This window comes from Dryobates pubescens, chromosome 36 (assembly GCF_014839835.1).
Source record: "Dryobates pubescens isolate bDryPub1 chromosome 36, bDryPub1.pri, whole genome shotgun sequence".
Classification (NCBI taxonomy): domain Eukaryota; kingdom Metazoa; phylum Chordata; class Aves; order Piciformes; family Picidae; genus Dryobates; species Dryobates pubescens.
This window is the reverse complement of record NC_071647.1, coordinates 7,602,011-7,622,469: the sequence shown is the minus strand read 5'-3', so window position 1 is coordinate 7,622,469 and position 20,459 is coordinate 7,602,011. Positions and strand designations below refer to the sequence as shown.

Genomic DNA, 20,459 nt, shown 5'->3' with positions numbered 1-20,459 from the left:
TACAAACTTCTCAATAAATAGCCACTGGCTCAGGAGTTCAGGGCTATTTTTGATCCAGCTGCAGCCATGGCCACCTCCTCACACCCTGCTCTGTCAGTTTGGCTTTCAGCTCACCATGGTGGCACTGGCTGGATCAGGACCATTATATTTTTCACAATTCTCACAAAAAACTCCGCACCAGAAGTCAGCTTGGAGATAAAGAATTGGACATTCTCCTCCATCAGCAGTGTCTAAAGCCATATGTACGGCTTTCACCTCCACCAACTGACTCCACCCACCTTCTCCTTTAGCAGTTTCAGCAGCTTCTGGTAACTGTCCACTCTTCAGCTGACATGTGTTGATGATTTACTGTTTCAAGCTTGTCTGTACACAATTTAAGAGCCTCACAAAGTCTCAGAAACAGGATGGGCTGGCAGGTGGTTTGACGCTAAGGTAGGAGTGTACTGAGATAATTAGTCCTGCAACAACAGGTAGCCCTGGAACACCATGCTGAGGAGATATACCCTTGAAAATTAGTATTGCTTTGAAAAGTCAGCCAAAATTGGTGCCTTGATCTTGGAATGCCTCATTACAATATCATAATAATGGGGAAATCCTCACCTAGTTAGCAAAGCCTCTGCCAAAATAAGTCACTTACCCTTGCAGCATGTGCAGGGAGTTCAGCAGGAACTGCATCTCGAACACCACCAACAGAACAAGAGGACACAGTCTCAAGCTGCACCAAGGGAGGTTTAGGCTGGATGTTAGGAAGAAGTTCTTCCCAGAAAGAGAGATTAGCCATTGGAATGTGCTGCCCAGGGAGGTGATGGAGTCCCCAACACTGGAGGTGTTTAAGAAGAGATTGGTGCCTTGGTTTAGTTATTAGATGGTGTTGGGTGATAGGTTGGACTTGATGATCTCGAAGGTCTTTTCCAACCTGGTTAATTCTAGTCTAGTCTAGTCTAGTCTAGTCTAGTCCATTCTATGAAGGGAGAAAGAAAGAAAGAAAGATAACAATGTCTGGTTCCCAGGTGCTGACAGGAGCATAGTCAATTGTGGTAGGTTGAGAGAGGGCCTAGCTCTCCCTCCCCCACAGAGAAAGAAAACCACAGCTAGACTCAGTCGGAGAAGCAGACTATATCTAACACAATATATACAGGTATTTACAATATATATACACAGAAATATACAGCAAAGGAAAATAACACAACAAAATTCCCTCCTCAAGAGAAGGGTTCCCCACCTCCCTGTACCCCTCTCTCCCCCCCTACCTGCCTTTTTTCCCAAAAAGGGGTTAGAGAGAAAGAAAGGGAGTTATTAAGGGAAAGAAATGTTATTAAGCTTCTGTAGTGAAGGATGCTTATGGTCAGGATTGTGCCCCAAACATTTCTGGAACATACTCTTCTGAGTGTTAACCCTTTTTATTTCCCCCTCCTTTCTGGGGGTAACAGGGGGGATCCTGGCGCCACTGAGTCCAGGTAAACAGCCTGGGCATAGCATATATTTACACCATATTTGGTAGGTGTTAGTCCATTGGTTAATCCTGCGTTAGCAACAGAATGCTCATTGGGCCAGTATTCACTGGGGCAAATGGTAAATAGGGGTCGTTTGGTAAATGAGCCCCCCCCCCACATCGTGTTGGAGCCTGTGAGTGTGTGCGTGCCAGTGCTGCCGTGGTTCACCTTGCCCGAGACTCAAGCCAGTGCCCCAAAAGACCTCACGCTCCTTTGCCACCGTCACCCAGCTGCGTGCAGTGCCGTGGACAGTATCCCGTGGGATCGACCACGATGCGATCCCTTGCTGCAGGAGAAGCGCCAGCAGCCTGTGTGAGCCAGCGTCGCTGACCTGCCACAGCCCCCCCTCGAGCGGGAGACCTTTGTGTCCTGGGAGGAGCAGCAGCCACGCGGTGCAGCCACGTGGCCAGCTGTCTCCGTCTCACAGCACATCCGTGCCACGTTTCTGGACTATAAATATTATTAAGGGGAGACCTCACAAAGTCCTCAGCTTGTAAGTTAAGCCTTTCTTTATAGAGTTTCCAGTTAAGGTAGCGTTTGGATTGCCCCGAGTGGAGGGTTGCCGGTCACCGACCAACCCCCTCCCCTGCCGCTTTCTGAATTAGTTACCAAATATGGTGTAAGTATATGCTATGCCCAAGCTGTTTACCTGGACTCAGTGGCACCAGGATCCCCCCTGTTACCCCCCAGAAAGGAGGGGGAAATAAAAAGGGTTAACACTCAGAAGAGTATGTTCCAGAAATGTTTGAGGCACAATCCTGACCATAAGCATCCTTCACTACATTCTACCCCCTGCTTATGGGCAAGTATATGTGGGCAAATGTTGTTCTATGATTAAACTCTATCAAAGGTGAATTAAACATTATAATAAACATCACAAGAACATCATACATATATATATACATATCTCAGAACTGTACAACTGTACTCTAAACAAAGCACACTACAAAACAGGATAGAACTTGTTAATTCTAAGGTCAGTACCAGTGACTTTAGTGTTTTCTAGTCTCCACTCCCTGACTGGTGATGGATCTCTGTTACTCCCGAGACAGGTCTTCATCTCCAAGATAGTCTGTCCACTGGAACCATTGTCACTCTGTGGGGAAACAAAACTGGCCACGGTGTTTAAAGCCGGGCTTGACAGTTAGTAATTCGGAATGACCCACCGAGCGCTTATGCGATGAGTTTTCCCATTGAAGTCAGTAGCCTCCCAAGCGTATAGACCCCTGGGCTTAGCCAGTGTCATGGGTACAATCCCAATAGAAGGCAGTTTCACTAACACTGGTTGGCCCACCTGCATTTGTGTTAGTGAATGTGGGTGTTCATCCTTTACCTCCCCTGGCATGTGGCTGACATCCCTAACTGGGTCAGCAGGGCAGAATGCCTTGACTTTAGGGCTGCCATAATTCCCCCATCAATTGCTTACAATGAAAACTGCAGAAGGCAGGCGTTTGTCCCAGTTACTCCTTGAAACATTTGCATGTTTCTTGATGAGGCCATTTGCCCTTTCCACCATGCCATTTGCCTGGGGATAATATGGAGTATGAAACATCCATTTGACTCCTTCCCCTTGGGCCCAGTCTTGCACTAAGGTTGAGGTGAAATGTGAACCATTATCACTCTGAATATGTTCAGGCATAGGCAGAATGCTGAACCAGTTCTTTAGAGTTTCAATGGTTTGAGCTCCTGAAGCAGTGCTAGTGGCAGTGGCCATGACTAAGCCTGAAACCGCTTCTACCCCTACCAGTAAGTATTTTTTCCCATGTGAGTGTCGGAGGGGACCTACATAATTAATTTGCCATGTGCTCCATAGCACTTTGTCTTTCTTAATATGCTGGGCTGGAGCCAGACCAGGATGGTTAGCTTTTAATCTGACCTGGCACTGAGGGCAGGCTGAAACAATGGTTTTGCATGTGGTCAGAGAAACTGGCCACCCCCTGGGTCTGCATTCGTAGTAAAGGTCTGACCTCTTTTAATATGTAGCCACTCAGCCAGTCGCTCCCACTCCTTTCCCTCACAATCAACTACACTGATTTTTGCTAAGTCATCTACTTGTTGATTCCAAGTAGCAGTAGGGGTTTGCTTCTTGGAGTGTCCCTTCACCCATCCTACTCTGATAGTTCTGGCTCGACTTATCTCTAGTAGTCTTTGCCAGTCAGTTGCCCTCCAAACTGGGGTGTTGCCAACTATCCATTGATTTGCTTTCCACTGGCAAATCCATTCTGTGGCACCTTTGAAAGTGGCATATGAATCAGTGTATATGGTCTCTGCACCATTTTCCACAGCTAGCGTAAGGGCACGCAGTTCCCCCACTTGGGCACTGCCTTCACCCTCTTCAATGACAGTTCTGCCTGTGCCAATTTCCAGCGCTGCGGCTTTATAATGCCACTGTGATCCTACCCTTTGGGCAGATGCATCGGTGAACCACACCCCCTCCCCTGCCGCTTTCTGAATTAGTTTCGATTCTAAGTTCTGTGAATTGTTTGATTCAAGTGCCCATATTTAAATATTCTGTAAAGACTGACCGGATATTGATACCTGTGAAGGGCGACTGTAAATACCCCATTACAGAGTTTGTGAATAAATTTGACATATATTTTTGTTGGTATATCTGCCGCTCATTTTCTGAGGGCATATTCACAACAGCTTCAAAAGCCCATGCAGGATTAGTTTTGCTTATCTCAAGGTCAGCTCCAGCTAGTTCGCTGAGAAGCAGGCAGGGAGGACAGGCTGACACCCAAACTGAGAAAAAATTCCAACTGCCCTACAATTTAAAGTTGCATTTTGCCCATCCACCAATGAAATTCATTTAGAATATCCTGTTTTCATTTTGATACAAAAAACATTCAGCCAGTATCCTAGTACTGTCTCTCTTAAAGGCACAGCCTCAAACAGTCACACCAATGCATTTATCTCTATAAATAACTGCTGAGAACTTCAACCACTGTGCAAGCTCTGTACAGCTACCATCTGGTGCTTTTCAGTGCAGAACCTGCAATAGAACAAACTTCTCACCTCTGTTTGTCAATTGGCTTTTACACACTGAGTGAAAAACCCAGAGCTGGGGTGACACTTCTAACAGGGAACTCCACGGAGCAGCCTCCCACCTCAGATAATTTCTGACAATGTGATAGGATCTGTCAGCAGATGGGGCACATTGCTTCTCACTTCCTGCACATTTTTCATACAGCAGGGCCTCTTCAGCAGGTGTCACCTATGGTTGTGCCAGTGCATGCCCTGTACCACTGAAAGGCAACTCAAGGATGCTGCTGACCACACAATCAAGTCCCACTGTCACTGCCATGTCTCTGTGGAGCTGGAGTTATCTGCTATCAGATAGCACCTTTAGGGAGCAGAGCTGGGTTGTGGTGCTTGAGTGTCTGTAGAGTTTCTGAGCCTGAGGAAAGCTGCTGTGTGCTTGAGGAAGACAAAGCAGCAGAAAGCAGTGTTGTGTGTTTGGGCACCAGGCAGCATGCTGGGACTGCCTCCACCCAAGGTGTTGTTGGTTTCACAGGGACAGAAAACTCTGGTGAGTAGCCTGCTGGGGCTGACTATGATATGATCTTGGGAACACACATGGAATCAACAGGAGCCCTGCCAGATGTTGTGCTGAAAGGGTGACAGGGCTGCAGAGGGAACCTGTCAAGGCAATTACAGATGGCCATTGGCTGCGGAGTGACAAGGGAAGTGTTTCCTAGCTTCACAAGGCAATGCCTGAAAGAGGACCTGTGGCAGTGTCCCACCCTTCAAAGCCTCTGCAGTGAGGAAGGGATCCTCTGTGCCCCCACCAATTTCCTCACCTAAGCAGTGACTTTGTCCCTCATCAGTCAGCATGATGATTGAAAGACCACCTCAGGGACACAGGCAGTGTTGCAGAAAAATTTAATGAATCTGAAAAGAGAAAAGAGGTCACTCCAATTGGAGGTGCCCAGCAAAGAGAGGTGCAGAGGCTGCTAAGAATATGTTTCCTCTTCCTGTGGTAGATTTCACATAAGACATATATTGACCTCCCTTGTAGATGTCACACAGAACATCTGTTGACCTCCCTAGCAAAGGGATACAGGGTGGAAGGTCCCACCAAGCTGGTTCTGGGGGTTCTTACAGCCACTTTGAGTGGAGCAAAAACAAAAATGAGAGAACAAGGCTGAGTGGAAAGCAGGAAAGGTAAACATAGGCCTTGTTTTAAGAGAGCTCAAAATACCACCTTTCAAGCTTCCCTTGCAGAACAAGCCACAGGTGACCATCTGCTCATAAAACAATGTCCCAGAATATGATCTTCTGTCCGGTATCATGTTCAAGGTGCACAGAGGTCCATGTCTCATGTAGTCGCCAGCAGCTCTAGCAGGGGCGGCAGGGTCTGCAGCAGTAGCGGTTGGTGATGCAGGAGAGGTCAAAGCCCCCGGAGCTGATGGGCACTCCCTCAGAGCTGAGGATGCTGCCAACAGCAGCAGAGGTGGAGGAGCCCACAGCAGTGTTCTGAGGGAAGGAGCTGAGGATGGGTCCAGGCAGGGTCACTATCACAGCAGGTGGCTGGATGGCAATGGTGGAGTCCTGGCACTTCACACAGCAGGGCTCATTGCAGCTGTTGGCTAGTGGGGTTGGGCCACAGGGCTGGCAGGGCTTGCAGCAGGACATGGCTTGGGATAGAAGATGCACCTGGGAGAGAGGGCAGGGAGGAAGCAGGGAAGGTGGGGAAGCAGGAAGCTGTGAGTAGCAGCCTGATGACACTATCACAAAAGAGCTAAGTCCAAGACTGACTGGGGAGTTGGTAGCTGTGCAGGATTCACAGGGTCTTCATCACCCTGTTAAGATCAGCCTGGCCCAGGAAGGCTTTCCCTTATTTCAGAAACCAAAAGCTTCCTCAGACACTTCCCTGCCTCCCCCTTAGCAGACCTTCCCCATGCTTCCCTCTTTCCAGACAAGAAGTTCCAAATCTCAGGACTGAAAAGAGGTAATATCTGCTGAGAGCTCCATCAAGGAGAGATCTTATTATGGAAAAGGAGCAGAAGGGGCTCCAGACTCACCTGGTTGCCAAGGAGAAGGAGGCAGGAGAAGTGGATGAGAGAGCATGACCTGAGCTGCCTTTTATACCTGCCCCTCATTGTCGCAGGACCAGAGGCACCTTGGCAGAGGTAACAATTTTTGGGCAATTCCATCTTGAATTCAAAGCATCACAGCTAAGGACATGGCTGTGCTTTCATTTCCTGCACTGCTGCCTTTTCATTTCCAGGTTTGTGTCAGTCCCATGCTCAAACGAGTGCATTTTCTGAGCACTGGGAGGAAAAGCCCCAGGACTTCCAGTTCAGGAATGCCTCAGTGTGGGCAGCAGAGTCATGAGAGGCTCCTTTGAGGTCAGCTACCCTCTCTGAAAATACAGGAAATGGGAAGACCTCATCCTGACATTAACCCAAATTTGAAAGCACTCCCTCTGCAGAAAAAAAGGCACCCAGTGTGTGCTGGTGAGACTCCAAGGGCCAGCTGCTATTAATCCTGATTGCAATGACCAGCTGACAGCCTCATGCCCCAGCCTCAGCATTGGCAGCTTGTCCCAGTTCCTGCCATAGGAGCAGGCCACTGCAGCATCACTGCCTGTATGGGAGGTGGAACTAATCCCAGAACACCATTTGGCTCCTTGGAAGATGATCAGGCCATCATGGAGCGGTCAAGTCTTCTATGATTTTTACTTGCCTTAGTAAGAGCATGAGAGGAGACACCTACAGATCCCAAGACAAAGTTGCCTCTGGTTGAGAACGTGCTGTTGATACACCCCCTGTGGCTGTAGGCATTGTGCTATCTCTAGATTTTGTGCAGTTCCTCTCTTTCCTCATCAGTGAGGTGTAAGGGCAGGAAAAGTATCCCCAGATGCAGCAAAGAACACCTGTCCCATGGTAATCTTTCACAGATTCATAGAATGGTTTGGATTGGAAGGGATCTTGAAGATTATCTAATTGCAAGCCCCATGAGATGGCCAGGGACACCCTCCACTGGGCTACATTGCTCAAGGCCTCATCCAACCTGGCATTGAACACCTCCAGAGATGGGGTATTCATGACCTCCCTGGGCAACCTGTTCCAGTGTCTCCCCACCCTCACTCTAAAGAATTTCTTCCTGCTCTCCAGTCTCAATCTCCCCTCTCCCAGTTCAAAGTCATTTCCCCTCATCCTGGCACTACAAATCCTTCTCAAAAGTCCCTCCCCAGCTCTCCTGGAGTCCCTTCAGTTACTGGAAGGCTGCTATAAAGTCTCCCTGGAGCCTTCTCCAGGCTCAACAGCCCCAACTCTCCCAGCCTGTCCCCAGAGAGGAGATTCTCCAGCCCTCCAATCATTGCTTTGGCCTCCTCTGGACCCACTCCAGCAGGTCCATGTTCTTCTTGTGCCGGGGGCCCCAGAAATGGATGCATCTTCTTCAATTCCTGTATGCCTTAGGAAGGCCATTGGGAGGATCTGCTCAATGATCTTGCCAGCCACAGAGGTCAGACTGACTGGTCTAGTGTTTCCAAGGCCTTCCTCTTTTCTCTCTTTGAAGATGGAGGTTGTGCTTCCATGTTTTCCAGTCATCAGGGACTTCTCCAGATTGACATGAATTTTTCTTTGGGAATCTGGATGACTATCACAATTTTTGTACAAACCTTGATCTCAAGCAAGCCCACAGGAATGAGCCAGGTGCACATCACCTGCATGCATGAGATGCCACCAGCAGTTCATCCAAGTCTCCTGCCTGTATTAACCTGTTTCTGCCCTGGAAACCCTTGGGGCTCTCACCCTGGCACCAACAGGAGACTTCCAATGGGAAAGGATGTGGCAGAATTCAGGAAATGAAAAGGCAGCACAGCAGGAAACCAGGACACAGCCTGTCCCTTCTGCTGGGATGGTTTGCATTTGTCATGAGCTGCTCACAGAATTCTTCCTTCCACAAAGCTGCCTCTGGGCCTGAGGCACTGCAGCACTGCTATAAAAGGCAGCCCAGCTCTCTGCTCTCTCATCCACTTCTCTCATCTCCTCATCCTTGAGAACCAGGTGAGTCTGAAGCTTCTTCTCCTCCTCCTTCAACATCAGGTCTCTCCTTGATGTATGTCTCAGCTGATAGGGGCTGTCCTACTACATGGCTGGGAGCTGCTTGTCCTGTGATAAGGCAGGGGAGAGAAGGTCTTAATCAGAAAGAGGCTAGGACTTCACTGAATTTGAAGGGATCAGCCCGTGCTGGGCCAGTAGGGGTTTTGGCTGCAAGTGTTTTACAGATGCACTGCTTCTCACATTTTCTCTCCCTATTTTCTGCTTCACCCTGTCCTCTGTCCCAGGTACACCTCCAGCCTCAAGCCATGTCCTGCTGCAAGCCCTGCCAGCCCTGCTGCCAGCCCTGTGGCCCAACCCCACTGGCCAACAGCTGCAATGAGCCCTGCTGTGTGAGGTGCCAGGACTCCATTGTTGCCATCCAGCCACCTGCTGTGGTGGTGACCCTGCCTGGACCCATCCTCAGCTCCTTCCCTCAGAACACTGCTGTGGGCTCCTCCACCTCTGCTGCTGTTGGCAGCATCCTCAGCTGTGAGGGAGTGCCCATCAACTCTGGGGGCTTTGACCTCTCCTGCATCACCAACCGCTACTGCTGCAGACCCTGCCGCCCCTGCTAAAGCTTGCAAATGTCCTCAAACAAGGTCCAACAAGATCTCAGAACATGGTGATGGACAGAGTGTACAGCTTCAGCACATCGTATTTAGAGCTTTGAGCCATGGTTTTCTTCCATTTTCCTCTGTCCCCTTCCCATTGCAGCTGGTGTCTCCCAGTGCCAGACTAATGGGGATCTCTTTGCCTCACTCCCTATGCAGGCCAGGCACCCTGCAGCAGCTTCACCACATCTAAGTGGGTGGAGACCCTGGTGCTTCCTGTCAGCTACCTCCTTTTCTTCTCTGGACTCATTAAAGTTGTGTTGCATCCAAGCCTCAGCCTCCGAATCCTTCATTTTCTGGCAACACTTCCAGTGTGCTCCATTCCTCCTGCCTGTAGGGGATTTTGTTTTCTGCTCTTGGAAGTGAGAAGACATCTCTGCCTAATACACAGCCAGTGACCATCAAGGAGTGTATTTGTCTGAAGTGTGGAAGGGATGGTGTGACCGTTTGACACTGTGCCTTTAAGGACAAACAGTGCTGAGACACTGGCTGAATGTTTTCGGTACTAGAACCAAAACATTCTGATATTCTAAACGAATTCCATTGGTTGATAAACAAAAATGCAGCTTTAGATTGTGAAGCGGTTGGAATTTATTTTTTCCTCAGTTCAGTTCGGTCTGGGGAGTTGGGGAGTTTGGAGTTTCAGCCTGTGGTGGTTTGAAAGGAAAGGCTCTGCTTTCCCTCCCCCACTGAGAAAGAGACCACGGCTAAACCCAGTCGGAGAAATGAGAGTATATTTTACAAGGGAACAGATTCTATGTAACACAACAAATACAAGTATTTTACAATATATACAGGAATATACAGCCAATGAACTCAACCAGAAACCAGACCCCCCACAGAGGGGGCTTCCCCCTGTGGCCTCCTTCACCCCCCTACCTCCCTTCTCCCCCAAAGAGGTAGAAGAAGAGACGAGGACGGTTAACAGGGCAGGAAAAGAATAAGGGCCTTGCACAGGGAGTTAGTATCTTATCTTAGTTGGCCAGAATCCCAGAAGCAGATCCAGCCGAAAGGGACAGCGAAGGAAGGAAGACTGAGAGAAAGTTCCCAACTCCCCTGGGTCCAATCTCTCCTCCCACAATCCTACCAATGAAATTCGTTTAGAAAACCAAAATATTTTACAAACATTTAGCCAGTGTGCCCCTTCCTTAAAGGCACAGCGTCAAACGGTCACAGTCCACCCCTTCTAAACAATTTCATTGGTCGTTCGCACTGTCCATCCAATCGGAAACAATATTTACAGTTTGTGAGTAAAGTTCATAGTCCGTTCCGGCTATACTCAGATGTAGATGATTCAGAAGTCCAAAAAGTCAGGAAATAAGAAAATGGAAACCGGCTTGTCTCTCCGTAGACGAAGTGAAGAAAAAGCAAACAGCCACACAGGGACTCTCAGTTGACTCAGGGCTCTCAGGGCTCTCAGGGTTCATGCACAGTAGATTCCTCAGGGATTCTTCCTTTGGGCGCGTTGTAGCTGTACGACAGTCTGAAATTAAACTCTTTCAGCTAAAGTTAAATTTCTTTGTGGAATACACTGAATTTGACCATTCTCCTGCATTACCCAATAAGTGTGACCCGAACCTTCTGCTGAAACCACCCCTCGGACAGGTTTAGCCTCTCCGGAGGGTGAAAATACTCAAACAGTTTTACCTAACAGATTCTTTTCTCTAACAACAGGAACTCTATCACCTTCTACTCTCCATAGCAGATCTGAGTGTGCCGGTCCAGCTCGGTTCACTGAACCTCTACTATTCACCAGCCAGGTTGCTTGTGCTAAATGTTTCTCCCAGTTTTTCAAAGATCCACCTCCCATGGCTTTGAGAGTGGTCTTCAACAAACCGTTGTAGCGTTCAATCTTCCCTGCAGCTGGTGCATAGTAAGGAATGTGGAAAATCCGCTCAATACCGTGCTCTTTTGCCCAGCTCTTTACAAGGTTGTTCTTGAAATGAGTTCCGTTGTCTGACTCAATCCTCTCTGGAGTTCCGTGTCTCCACAGGATCTGTCTCTCCAGACCGAGAATGGTGTTGCGTGCAGTTGCATGTGGAACTGCATAAGTTTCCAGCCATCCGGTGTTTGCCTCTACCATAGTAAGCACGTATTGCTTACCAGAACGAGAACGTGGTAGAGTGATGTAGTCAATCTGCCAGGCTTCACCATACCTGTACTTGGACCATCTGTCACCATACCACAGGGGCTTAATTTGCTTTGCCTGCTTAATAGCAGCACAAATGTCACAGTCATGGATGACTTGTGTGATAGCATCCATGGAAATGTCTATGGATCTGTCACGAGCCCATTGGTATGTTGCATCTCTGCCTTGATGTCCTGATGAATCGTGAGCCCACCAAGCTAAGAATATCTCACCTCGGTGTTTCCAGTCGAGATCAAGTTCAGAGTCCGTGTCTACTTGAGAAACTCTTGTAGCTAAATCTGCCTGATGGTTGTGTTGCTGTTCCTCAGTAGCTTTGCTCTTAGGAATGTGAGCATCAATGTGTCTCACTTTCACTGGAATTCTCTCGATTTGATCGGCAATGTCTTGCCACAGGTCGGCTGCCCAGATGGGTTTTCCTTTCCTCTGCCAGCCATTCTTTTTCCAGTTCTTTAGCCAACCCCATAGAGCATTGGCTACCATCCATGAGTCAGTGTAGAGATAAAGCTTTGGCCATCTCTCACGTTCAGCTACGTTGAGAGCTAGCTGGACAGCTTTTACCTCTGCAAACTGACTGGATTCTCCTTCTCCATCCTTTGCCTCTGCAACTCGGCGTGTTGGACTCCACACTGCGGACTTCCACCTTCGCTTGTTCCCAACGAGACTACAGGAACCGTCTGTGAACAAAGCATATTTCTTTTCATCATCTGAAAAGTCATTGTAAGGAGGAGCTTCCTCAGCACGAGTTACTCTCTCCTCCGGAGGTTTAGCACAGTTGGCATCTTCAGGCCAACTTGAGATCACCTCCACCAGACCAGGTCTTTCAAGATTTCCCATTCGAGCTCTCTGTGTTATCAGAGCCATCCACTTAGACCAGGTGGAATCTGTAGCATGATGTGGTGTGGAACCCTTGCCTTTGAACATCCAATTCAAAACTGGCAATCTGGGAGCTAGGAGAAGTTGTGATTCAGTTCCAATCACTTCAGAAGCTGCTTTCACTCCTTCATAGGCAGCTAGAATCTCTTTCTCTGTTGGAGTGTAATTAGCCTCTGAACCTCTGTAACCTCGACTCCAGAAACCAAGAGGTCATCCACGTGTCTCACCTGGAGCTTTTTGCCACAAGCACCAGGTTGGACCATTGTCACCTGCAGCCGTGTACAAAATGTTCTTAATGTCTGGACCATCTCGGACAGGTCCCAGACCCACTGCTTGTACCACTTCTTGCTTTATCTGGTCAAAGGCTGCTTGTTGTTCAGGTCCCCAGTGAAAACTGTTCCTCTTTCGAGTCATATCATACAGAGGTTTCACAATCTGACTGTATCCAGGAATGTGTAGTCTCCAAAATCCCACTGTCCCCAAGAAACGTAGAGTTTCTTGCTTGTTCGTGGGATTTGCCATGGTAGAGACTCTGCTTACCACATCCACTGGAATGTGTCGGCGTCCATCCTGCCACTGCACTCCCAGAAACTGGATCTCTGTGGTAGGACCCTTCACCTTGTCTCCCTTGATGGCAAAACCTGCATTCAGAAGAATGTCCATGATTTTGTTGCCTTTCTCGTAGACTTCCTCAGCAGTTTTACCCCAGACGATGATATCATCGATGAACTGGATGTGTTCTGGAGCACCACCTTCCTCCAGAGCATCGTGGATTACTGCATGGCAGATGCTGGAGCTGTGGATCCAGCCCATTGGCAGTCTGTTGAAAGTGTACTGGATTCCTCTCCAGGTGAAAGCAAACTGAGGCCTGCATTCCTCTGCTATGGGAATAGAGAAGAAGGCATTAGCAATGTCTATGGTAGCATACCATTTGGCCTCTTTGGATTCCAGCTCATACTGGAGTTCCATCATGTCTGGTACTGTTGCACTCATAGGCGGAGTTACTTCATTCAGGGCTCTGTAGTCCACTGTCAGACGCCAGTCTCCATTCGGCTTTCGCACAGGCCACACTGGACTGTTGAAAGGTGAATGAGTTTTGCTGATGACTTTCTGACTCTCCAACTGGTGAATCAGATTCTGAATGGGCAACAGAGAGTCACGGTTGGTTCTGTATTGTCTGTGATGCACAGTCTGAGAAGCAACCGGCAATTTAATGTCCTGAATCTTGTGTTGTCCCACAACTGCAGATTCATCAGAGAGTTCAGGTCTAGCAGACAGCTTCAGCTTTTGTCCATCAATTTCTACAGAAGCTACTCCAAAAGCCCATTTGTAACCTTTAGGGTCCTTGAAACGCCCTTCTCTCAGAAAATCAGTTCCCAAAATACAAGGTGCATCAGGTCCGGTCACAACTGTATGCTTCTTCCACTGTTTACCAGTTAGACTTATATTAACCTCCACCTTACTTAACTCTTGAGATCCACCAGTGACTCCCAGAATAGTTATGGACTCCGATCCCTGATAATTTGATGGCAATATGGTGCACTGAGCTCCTGTGTCAACCAAGGCCCTGTACTTCTGAAAGTGTGAAGTGCCAGGCCACTGGATGTACACATCCCAATAGATTCTGTTATCTCCATTATCCCTCTCCTCCCCCTGGCGGGAGGCAGGGCACCCCTAATTGTGGGGAACATTTCCACAGGTGCAACGAGCACACTGTGCAGTGTTAGAACTGGAGTCACTGTTGGAGCTGTCATTGTTGTCCTGGGGAACTGTGGAAGTAACAGCTACCCTTCTGGTATTGCTACCCTGGGTTCTGCCACTTTGCAGTTCCCTCAGTCTCCTGAAAAGATTAGAAGTTGGTTGACCATCCCATCTGTTCATGTTCTCACCAAATTGATCACGTAGGGTTATCCAAATGGTCCTACGTGACTGCCTTGGTGGTCTGTTTTGGTTTGGCCTGTTTTGGAATGACCTCCTTGGAGGATGTCTATTCCTCACAGCTGAAACCTGCACCCACCTGGAGGAAGAATTGGAATCATCTCTTCGTGCCAATTGGCATATGGAATCTTTGATTTCATCCTTCAGCTCTCTCATGCAATCCTTTATCTCACTAGACAGAGCTTTAATGGCTGAAACCAAAGAAACACGTGTCATGCTATCATCCAATTGTCTTAGTTGATCAGTGAATTGGCCAACCGTAGGAGGATCTCCACCATAATTTCTTGCCACAATTCTACTTGCCAGAATGTTTGCATAATTGGAAGGAGCAAGCTTGATAAGCTTTTTAGCAAGACCAGCTGCCACAGGAATATCGTCAGGATTCAGAGTATCATGGTCACCATAGAGTATCTCTCTAATGGCAAACTCTCTCAGACGCTTAATTCCCTCATCTATGGTAGTCCAGGGCTTAGGATTCCATGGAAGGTCATCTCGGGAAGGGTATCTCAGGGAAACCGCCATTAAAAGGCGTATCCACAGATTAACCTTACCGAGAATCCTGGCTAGATGTCTATCTATTCCATTATCCTTTGAGAGAGTTCCTAGCTGAGCTGCTGACTTGTCTCCAACTATTAGAGCTGGAGCACCTGTATCATAACACCTAGCAAGCCAAGATAGGATGGGTTCCTTATCTGCTCTGAGGTAATCTTTGCGGACATTGCGAATCTCCTCCCTTGGTGACGAGCATTCGGTGATGTCATCTTGCTCTCCATCTATCACATCTTCCTGAACCTTTTGTCCCCATAATCCTGCTGTCACTCTCCTAAGGACCTCTTTAAGCTGAAAAGCACCACTGCCAGCTGCTGTCTTAGCTGCATCTCCATCCTGTGATGATCTCAATAACTCAGCTATATCTCTAAGACAAATCTTCTCCTCATCTTCAGCAGGCACTTTCCTAGCAGAGGTTCCCTCACCAGGATCAGCCTGTTTAGCAGAGGTTCCCTCACCAGGATCGGTCTCCTGCTCTTCTCCTCCATTAGCTCCTGGATCAGCTTTGGCCTTTCCACCTCTGGTCTTTAAGACTGCTACTTGTTTAACTGGAGCTGTGTTTGAATTTACAGCCATCCTGATAGAAGCTGACAGGTCCTGATCTAAATCAGCCGCCGTGGGGGCCCCTTCCGGTCCTGTCATGGTGGACGGAAATGACCTTGCCTCACTACCGGTCGCCATCTTGGGAATGGGAGCCGCCCCTGGCTGCTTGCCAAAGTCATAGAGTGGAGCATTTAAGGCTGCTTTGCCAATAGGTTTTGCTATTTTTCTAACTGACGCAGCCCCTTCCTCGTCACTCGAGGACTCTGGGGCAGATTTAGAGGAACGCCTACGCTTCCTAGATTTTTGTTTAATCACAAAACATGGTCGAGAAACCTTTTTCTCTATATATAGAGCCCACAGCAGATAGACATTAATTATCAGCGACAGCAGGATTACACCTGTCAAATAAATCACCTTAAGATCCCAGCCAGCACTTAAAGTTACTCTTTGACCTCCTGAAGTGTTAAACTCCCTTATCTCGATTGGCAAAGTGGAAGACGTTCTATTGCCGTAATTAGTGAGCCGAAAAAAACCCAAACAGTGTTTATACAGCAGCTGGATCCTATGCATAAACCACAAATAGATTTTATGCATTAAATATTTACCTATCTGGTCTAACATCAACCCGATGCAGTACCGGTAGACCAACATGCCACAGACCGAGAAGAATAAACGTTCTAAAACCCAGAGCACCTTCATTTCGTTTCTCCGGCTGAGACAAGCAATAAATCAACTTAATTACTTAATTGCCCAGCCCCACGTTGGGGAGCCAATAAAAAGAGTGTGTGGTGGTTTGAAAGGAAAGGCTCTGCTTTCCCTCCCCCACTGAGAAAGAGACCACGGCTAAACCCAGTCGGAGAAATGAGAGTATATTTTACAAGGGAACAGAGTCTATGTAACACAACAAATACAAGTATTTTACAATATATACAGGAATATACAGCCAATGAACTCAACCAGAAACCAGACCCCCCCACAGAGGGGGCTTCCCCCTGTGGCCTCCTTCACCCCCCTACCTCCCTTCTCCCCCAAAGAGGTAGAAGAAGAGACGAGGACGGTTAACAGGGCAGGAAAAGAATAAGGGCCTTGCACAGGGAGTTAGTATCTTATCTTAGTTGGCCAGAATCCCAGAAGCAGATCCAGCCGAAAGGGACAGCGAAGGAAGGAAGACTGAGAGAAAGTTCCCAACTCCCCTGGGTCCAATCTCTCCTCCCACAATCCTACCAATGAAATTCGTTTAGAAAACCAAAATATTTTACAAACATTTAGCCAGTGTGCCCCTTCCTTAAAGGCACAGCGTCAAACGGCCACACAGCCTGTTCTCCCTGCCTGCCCTCTCTGCGAACTGCTGGAGTTAGCCTTCAGATAAGCAAAAACTAATCCTGCATGGGCTTTTGAAGCTTACTAACAACCCTTTTCCTTAGTAACTTGCCTTTCTCTCTCTCTAACCCCTTTTTGGGGAAAAAGGGAGGTAGGGGGGGAGAGAGGGGGTTCCAAGGAGGGGATCCCTCCCTCGGGGAGGGATTTTTGTTGTGTTATTTCTCTTTGCTGTATATTTCTGTGTATATATTGTAAATACCTGTATATATTGTGTTATATATAACCTGCTTTCCATATATGCTTGTAAATATATAGCTTTGCTCTTTCGACTGGGCTAGTTGTGGTTTCTTACTCTGTGGAGGAGGGAGAGCTAAGCCCTCTCTCAACCTACCACAGATGGAGACAGGAAACATCAGCATCTAATGACTGCATAAATCCCCATCTCCCCCTTTCCTTCCCTGAGGTCACTCACCAATTAGGATTTCTAAGAGTTACACTCAGCCTATGCAATGAAATCTCCACTGCCTGTGAACCCAACAAATCCATGGGCTGCTGCAGCTCCAGGGGAGCATGCAATGACCAAAGACAAACTTTCTGGCCACCACCAACCATCTACAGGCAGAGAAAAGTGGACAGATGGCCACAGTGCACAGAGCATCCCCACAGCAACTCAGGGTCCCCACAGTTCAGTGACCCTCTTCCCCTCTTTGAGGGGACTTTTCCCCACCAAAATGATCTGAGGTTTCACTCTTGTTGCCAACAACTCAGTGTGATTTTCAATGGATTTGATGGGGGGTGAATTAATGAGGTGGGAATTATAAAAATAAAGTTATCTTTATTTTTACCGAAAGCCCCACCCCCAAATTAGGTATAAAACTTATTAAATTATTGACAGGTTCTATTCAGGCACAAATTCTACCAGGATGCTTATGGACAACTTTAGGAAAAGTTAGAGAAGCCAGGAACATTAGGGAAAGCCAATGGGAATGCCAGGTAGTACTCACCAGGAGGGAGCAGGGGTTTGGCATCGGTCCCTAGGGTCTCTCCAATGGCAGGCTGCAGAAACGGCAGGTTTTATAACCCAGTTTCTGGATAATGCAGCACGATCCAAAGGAATGGAATGGAATGGAATAGAATAGAATAGAACAGGTTGGAAGAGACCTTCAATATCATCGCGTCCAACCGATCATTCAACACCACCCAACCAACTAAACCATGCTAACAAGCACCCTGTAAAGTCTCCTCCAAAACACCTCCAGTGATGGTGACTCCACCACCTCCCCAGGCAGCCCATTCCAATGGGCAATCACTCTCTTTATGAAGAGTTTGTTTCTAACCTCCAGCCTAAACCTCCCCTGGTGCAGCCTGAGACTGTGTCCTCTTGTTCTGGTACTGGTTCCCTGGGAGAAGAGACCAACATCCACCTGACTACAACCCCGCTTCAGGTAGTTGTAGAGAGCAATAAGGTCACCCCTGAGTCTCCTCTTCTCCAGGCTAAGCAACCCCAGCTCCCTGAGTCTCTCCTCATAGGACTTGTGTTCCAAGCCCCTCACCAACTTTGTTGCTCTTCTCTGGACTCATTCCAGCAAGTCAGCCTCCTTCCTAAACTGAGGGGCCCAGAACTGGACACAGGACTCAAGGTGCGGCCTAACCAGTGCAGTGTACAGGGGCAGAATGACCTCCCTGCTCCTGCTGGCCACACTGTTCTTCATGCAGGCCAGGATGGCATTGGCCCTCTCAGCTGCCTGGGCACACTGCAGGCTCATGTTCAGTCTACCATCGACCAGTACCCCCAGGTCCGTCTCCACCTGACTGCTCTCCAGCTACTCTGAGCCCAGCCTGTAGCTCTGCATGGGGTTGTTGTGGCCAATGTGCAGAACCCGGCACTTGGATGTGTTCAATCTCATGCTCTTGGACTCTGCCCATCTGCCCAGCCTGTCCAGGTCCCTCTGCAGAGCCTCTCTGCCCTCCAGCAGATCAACTCCTGCCCCCAGCTTGGTGTCATCGGCATGTTTACTGATGATGGACTCAATGCCCTCATCCAGATCATCAATAAAGATGCTAAAGAGCATGGGGCCCAGCACTGATTCCTGGGGCACACCAGTGGTGCCTGGCTGCCAGCTGGATGTGGCACCATTCACCACCACTCTCTGGGCTCAGCCCTGCAGCCAGTTCCTTAACCCATCACAGTGTGCTCCCATCCAAGCCATGGTGTGGTGGTTTGAAAGGAAAGGCTCTGCTTTCCCTCCCCCACTGAGAAAGAGACCACGGCTAAACCCAGTCGGAGAAATGAGATTATATTTTACAAGGAAACAGATTCTATGTAACACAACAAATACAGGTATTTTACAATATATACAGGAATATACAGCAAATAAACTCAACCAGAAACCAGACCCCCCACAAAGGGGGCTTCCCCCTGTGCCCCCTTCACCCCCCTACCTCCCTTCTCCCCCAAAGAGGTAGAAGAAGAGACGAGGACGGTTAACAGGGCAGGAAAGGAGGAAAGGCCTTGCACAGGAGTTAGTATCTTATCTTAGTTGGCCAGAATCCCAGAAGCAGATCCAGCCGAGAGGGACAGCGAAGGAAGGAAGACTGAGAGAAAGTTCCCAACTCCCCTGGGTCCAATCTCTCCTCCCACAATCCTACCAATGAAATTCGTTTAGAAAACCAAAATATTTTACAAACATTTAGCCAGTGTGCCCCTTTCTTAAAGGCACAGCATCAAACGGCCACAATCCACCCCTTCTAAACAATTTCATTGGTCGTTCGCACTGTCCATCCAATCGGAAACAATATTTACAGCTCGTGAGTAAAGTTCATAGTCCGTTCCGGCTATACTCAGATGTAGATGATTCAGAAGTCCAAAAGGTCAGGAAATAAGAAAATGGAAACCAGCTTGTCTCTCCGCAGACGAAGTGAAGAAAAGGCAAACAGCCACACAGGGACTCTCAGTTGACTCAGGGCTCTCAGGGCTCTCAGGGTTCGTGCACGGTAGATTCCTCAGGGATTCTTCCTTTGGGCGCGTTGTAGCTGTACGACAGTCTGAAATTAAACTCTTTCAGCTAAAGTTAAATTTCTTTGTGGAATACACTGAATTTGACCATTCTCCTGCATTACCCAATAAGTGTGACCCGGACCTTCTGCTGAAACCACCCCTCGGACAGGTTTAGCCTCTCCTGAGGGCGAAAATACCCAAACAGTTTTACCTAACAGATTCTTTTCTCTAACAACAGGAACTCTATCACCTTCTACTCTCCGTAGCAAATCTGAATGTGCCGGTCCAGCTCGGTTCACTGAACCTCTACTATTCACCAGCCAGGTTGCTTGTGCTAAATGTTTCTCCCAGTTTTTCAAAGATCCACCTCCCATGGCTTTGAGAGTGGTCTTCAACAAACCGTTGTAGCGTTCAATCTTCCCTGCAGCTGGTGCATAGTAAGGAATGTGGAAAATCCGCTCAATACCGTGCTCTTTTGCCCAGCTCTTTACAAGGTTGTTCTTGAAATGAGTTCCGTTGTCTGACTCAATCCTCTCTGGAGTTCCGTGTCTCCACAGGATCTGTCTCTCCAGACCGAGAATGGTGTTGCGTGCAGTTGCATGTGGAACTGCATAAGTTTCCAGCCATCCGGTGTTTGCCTCTACCATAGTAAGCACGTATTGCTTACCAGAACGAGAACGTGGTAGAGTGATGTAGTCAATCTGCCAGGCTTCACCATACCTGTACTTGGACCATCTGTCACCATACCACAGGGGCTTAATTTGCTTTGCCTGCTTAATAGCAGCACAAATGTCACAGTCATGGATGACTTGTGTGATAGCATCCATGGAAATGTCTATGGATCTGTCACGAGCCCATTGGTATGTTGCATCTCTGCCTTGATGTCCTGATGAATCGTGAGCCCACCAAGCTAAGAATATCTCACCTCGGTGT

General features: G+C 48.2%; 1 protein-coding gene and 1 pseudogene across 1 annotated transcript; one reads left to right on the top strand and one right to left on the bottom strand.

Annotated features, from left to right (window-relative positions):
• Positions 1-5,831: 5,831 nt before the first annotated feature.
• LOC104296838 (feather keratin Cos1-2) lies at positions 5,832-6,553 on the bottom strand. The gene is made up of 2 exons (XM_009896696.2): positions 6,518-6,553; positions 5,832-6,149 (listed from the first exon to the last, which is right to left on the bottom strand). The coding sequence occupies exon 2, from the start codon at positions 6,126-6,128 to the stop codon at positions 5,832-5,834; it is 297 nt and encodes a 98-aa protein (XP_009894998.1). The 5' UTR covers positions 6,129-6,149; positions 6,518-6,553.
• A 1,823-nt stretch (positions 6,554-8,376) lies between these two features.
• On the top strand, positions 8,377-9,120 carry LOC128898982 (feather keratin Cos1-2-like; annotated as a pseudogene).
• The last annotated feature ends 11,339 nt before the right edge of the window (positions 9,121-20,459 follow it).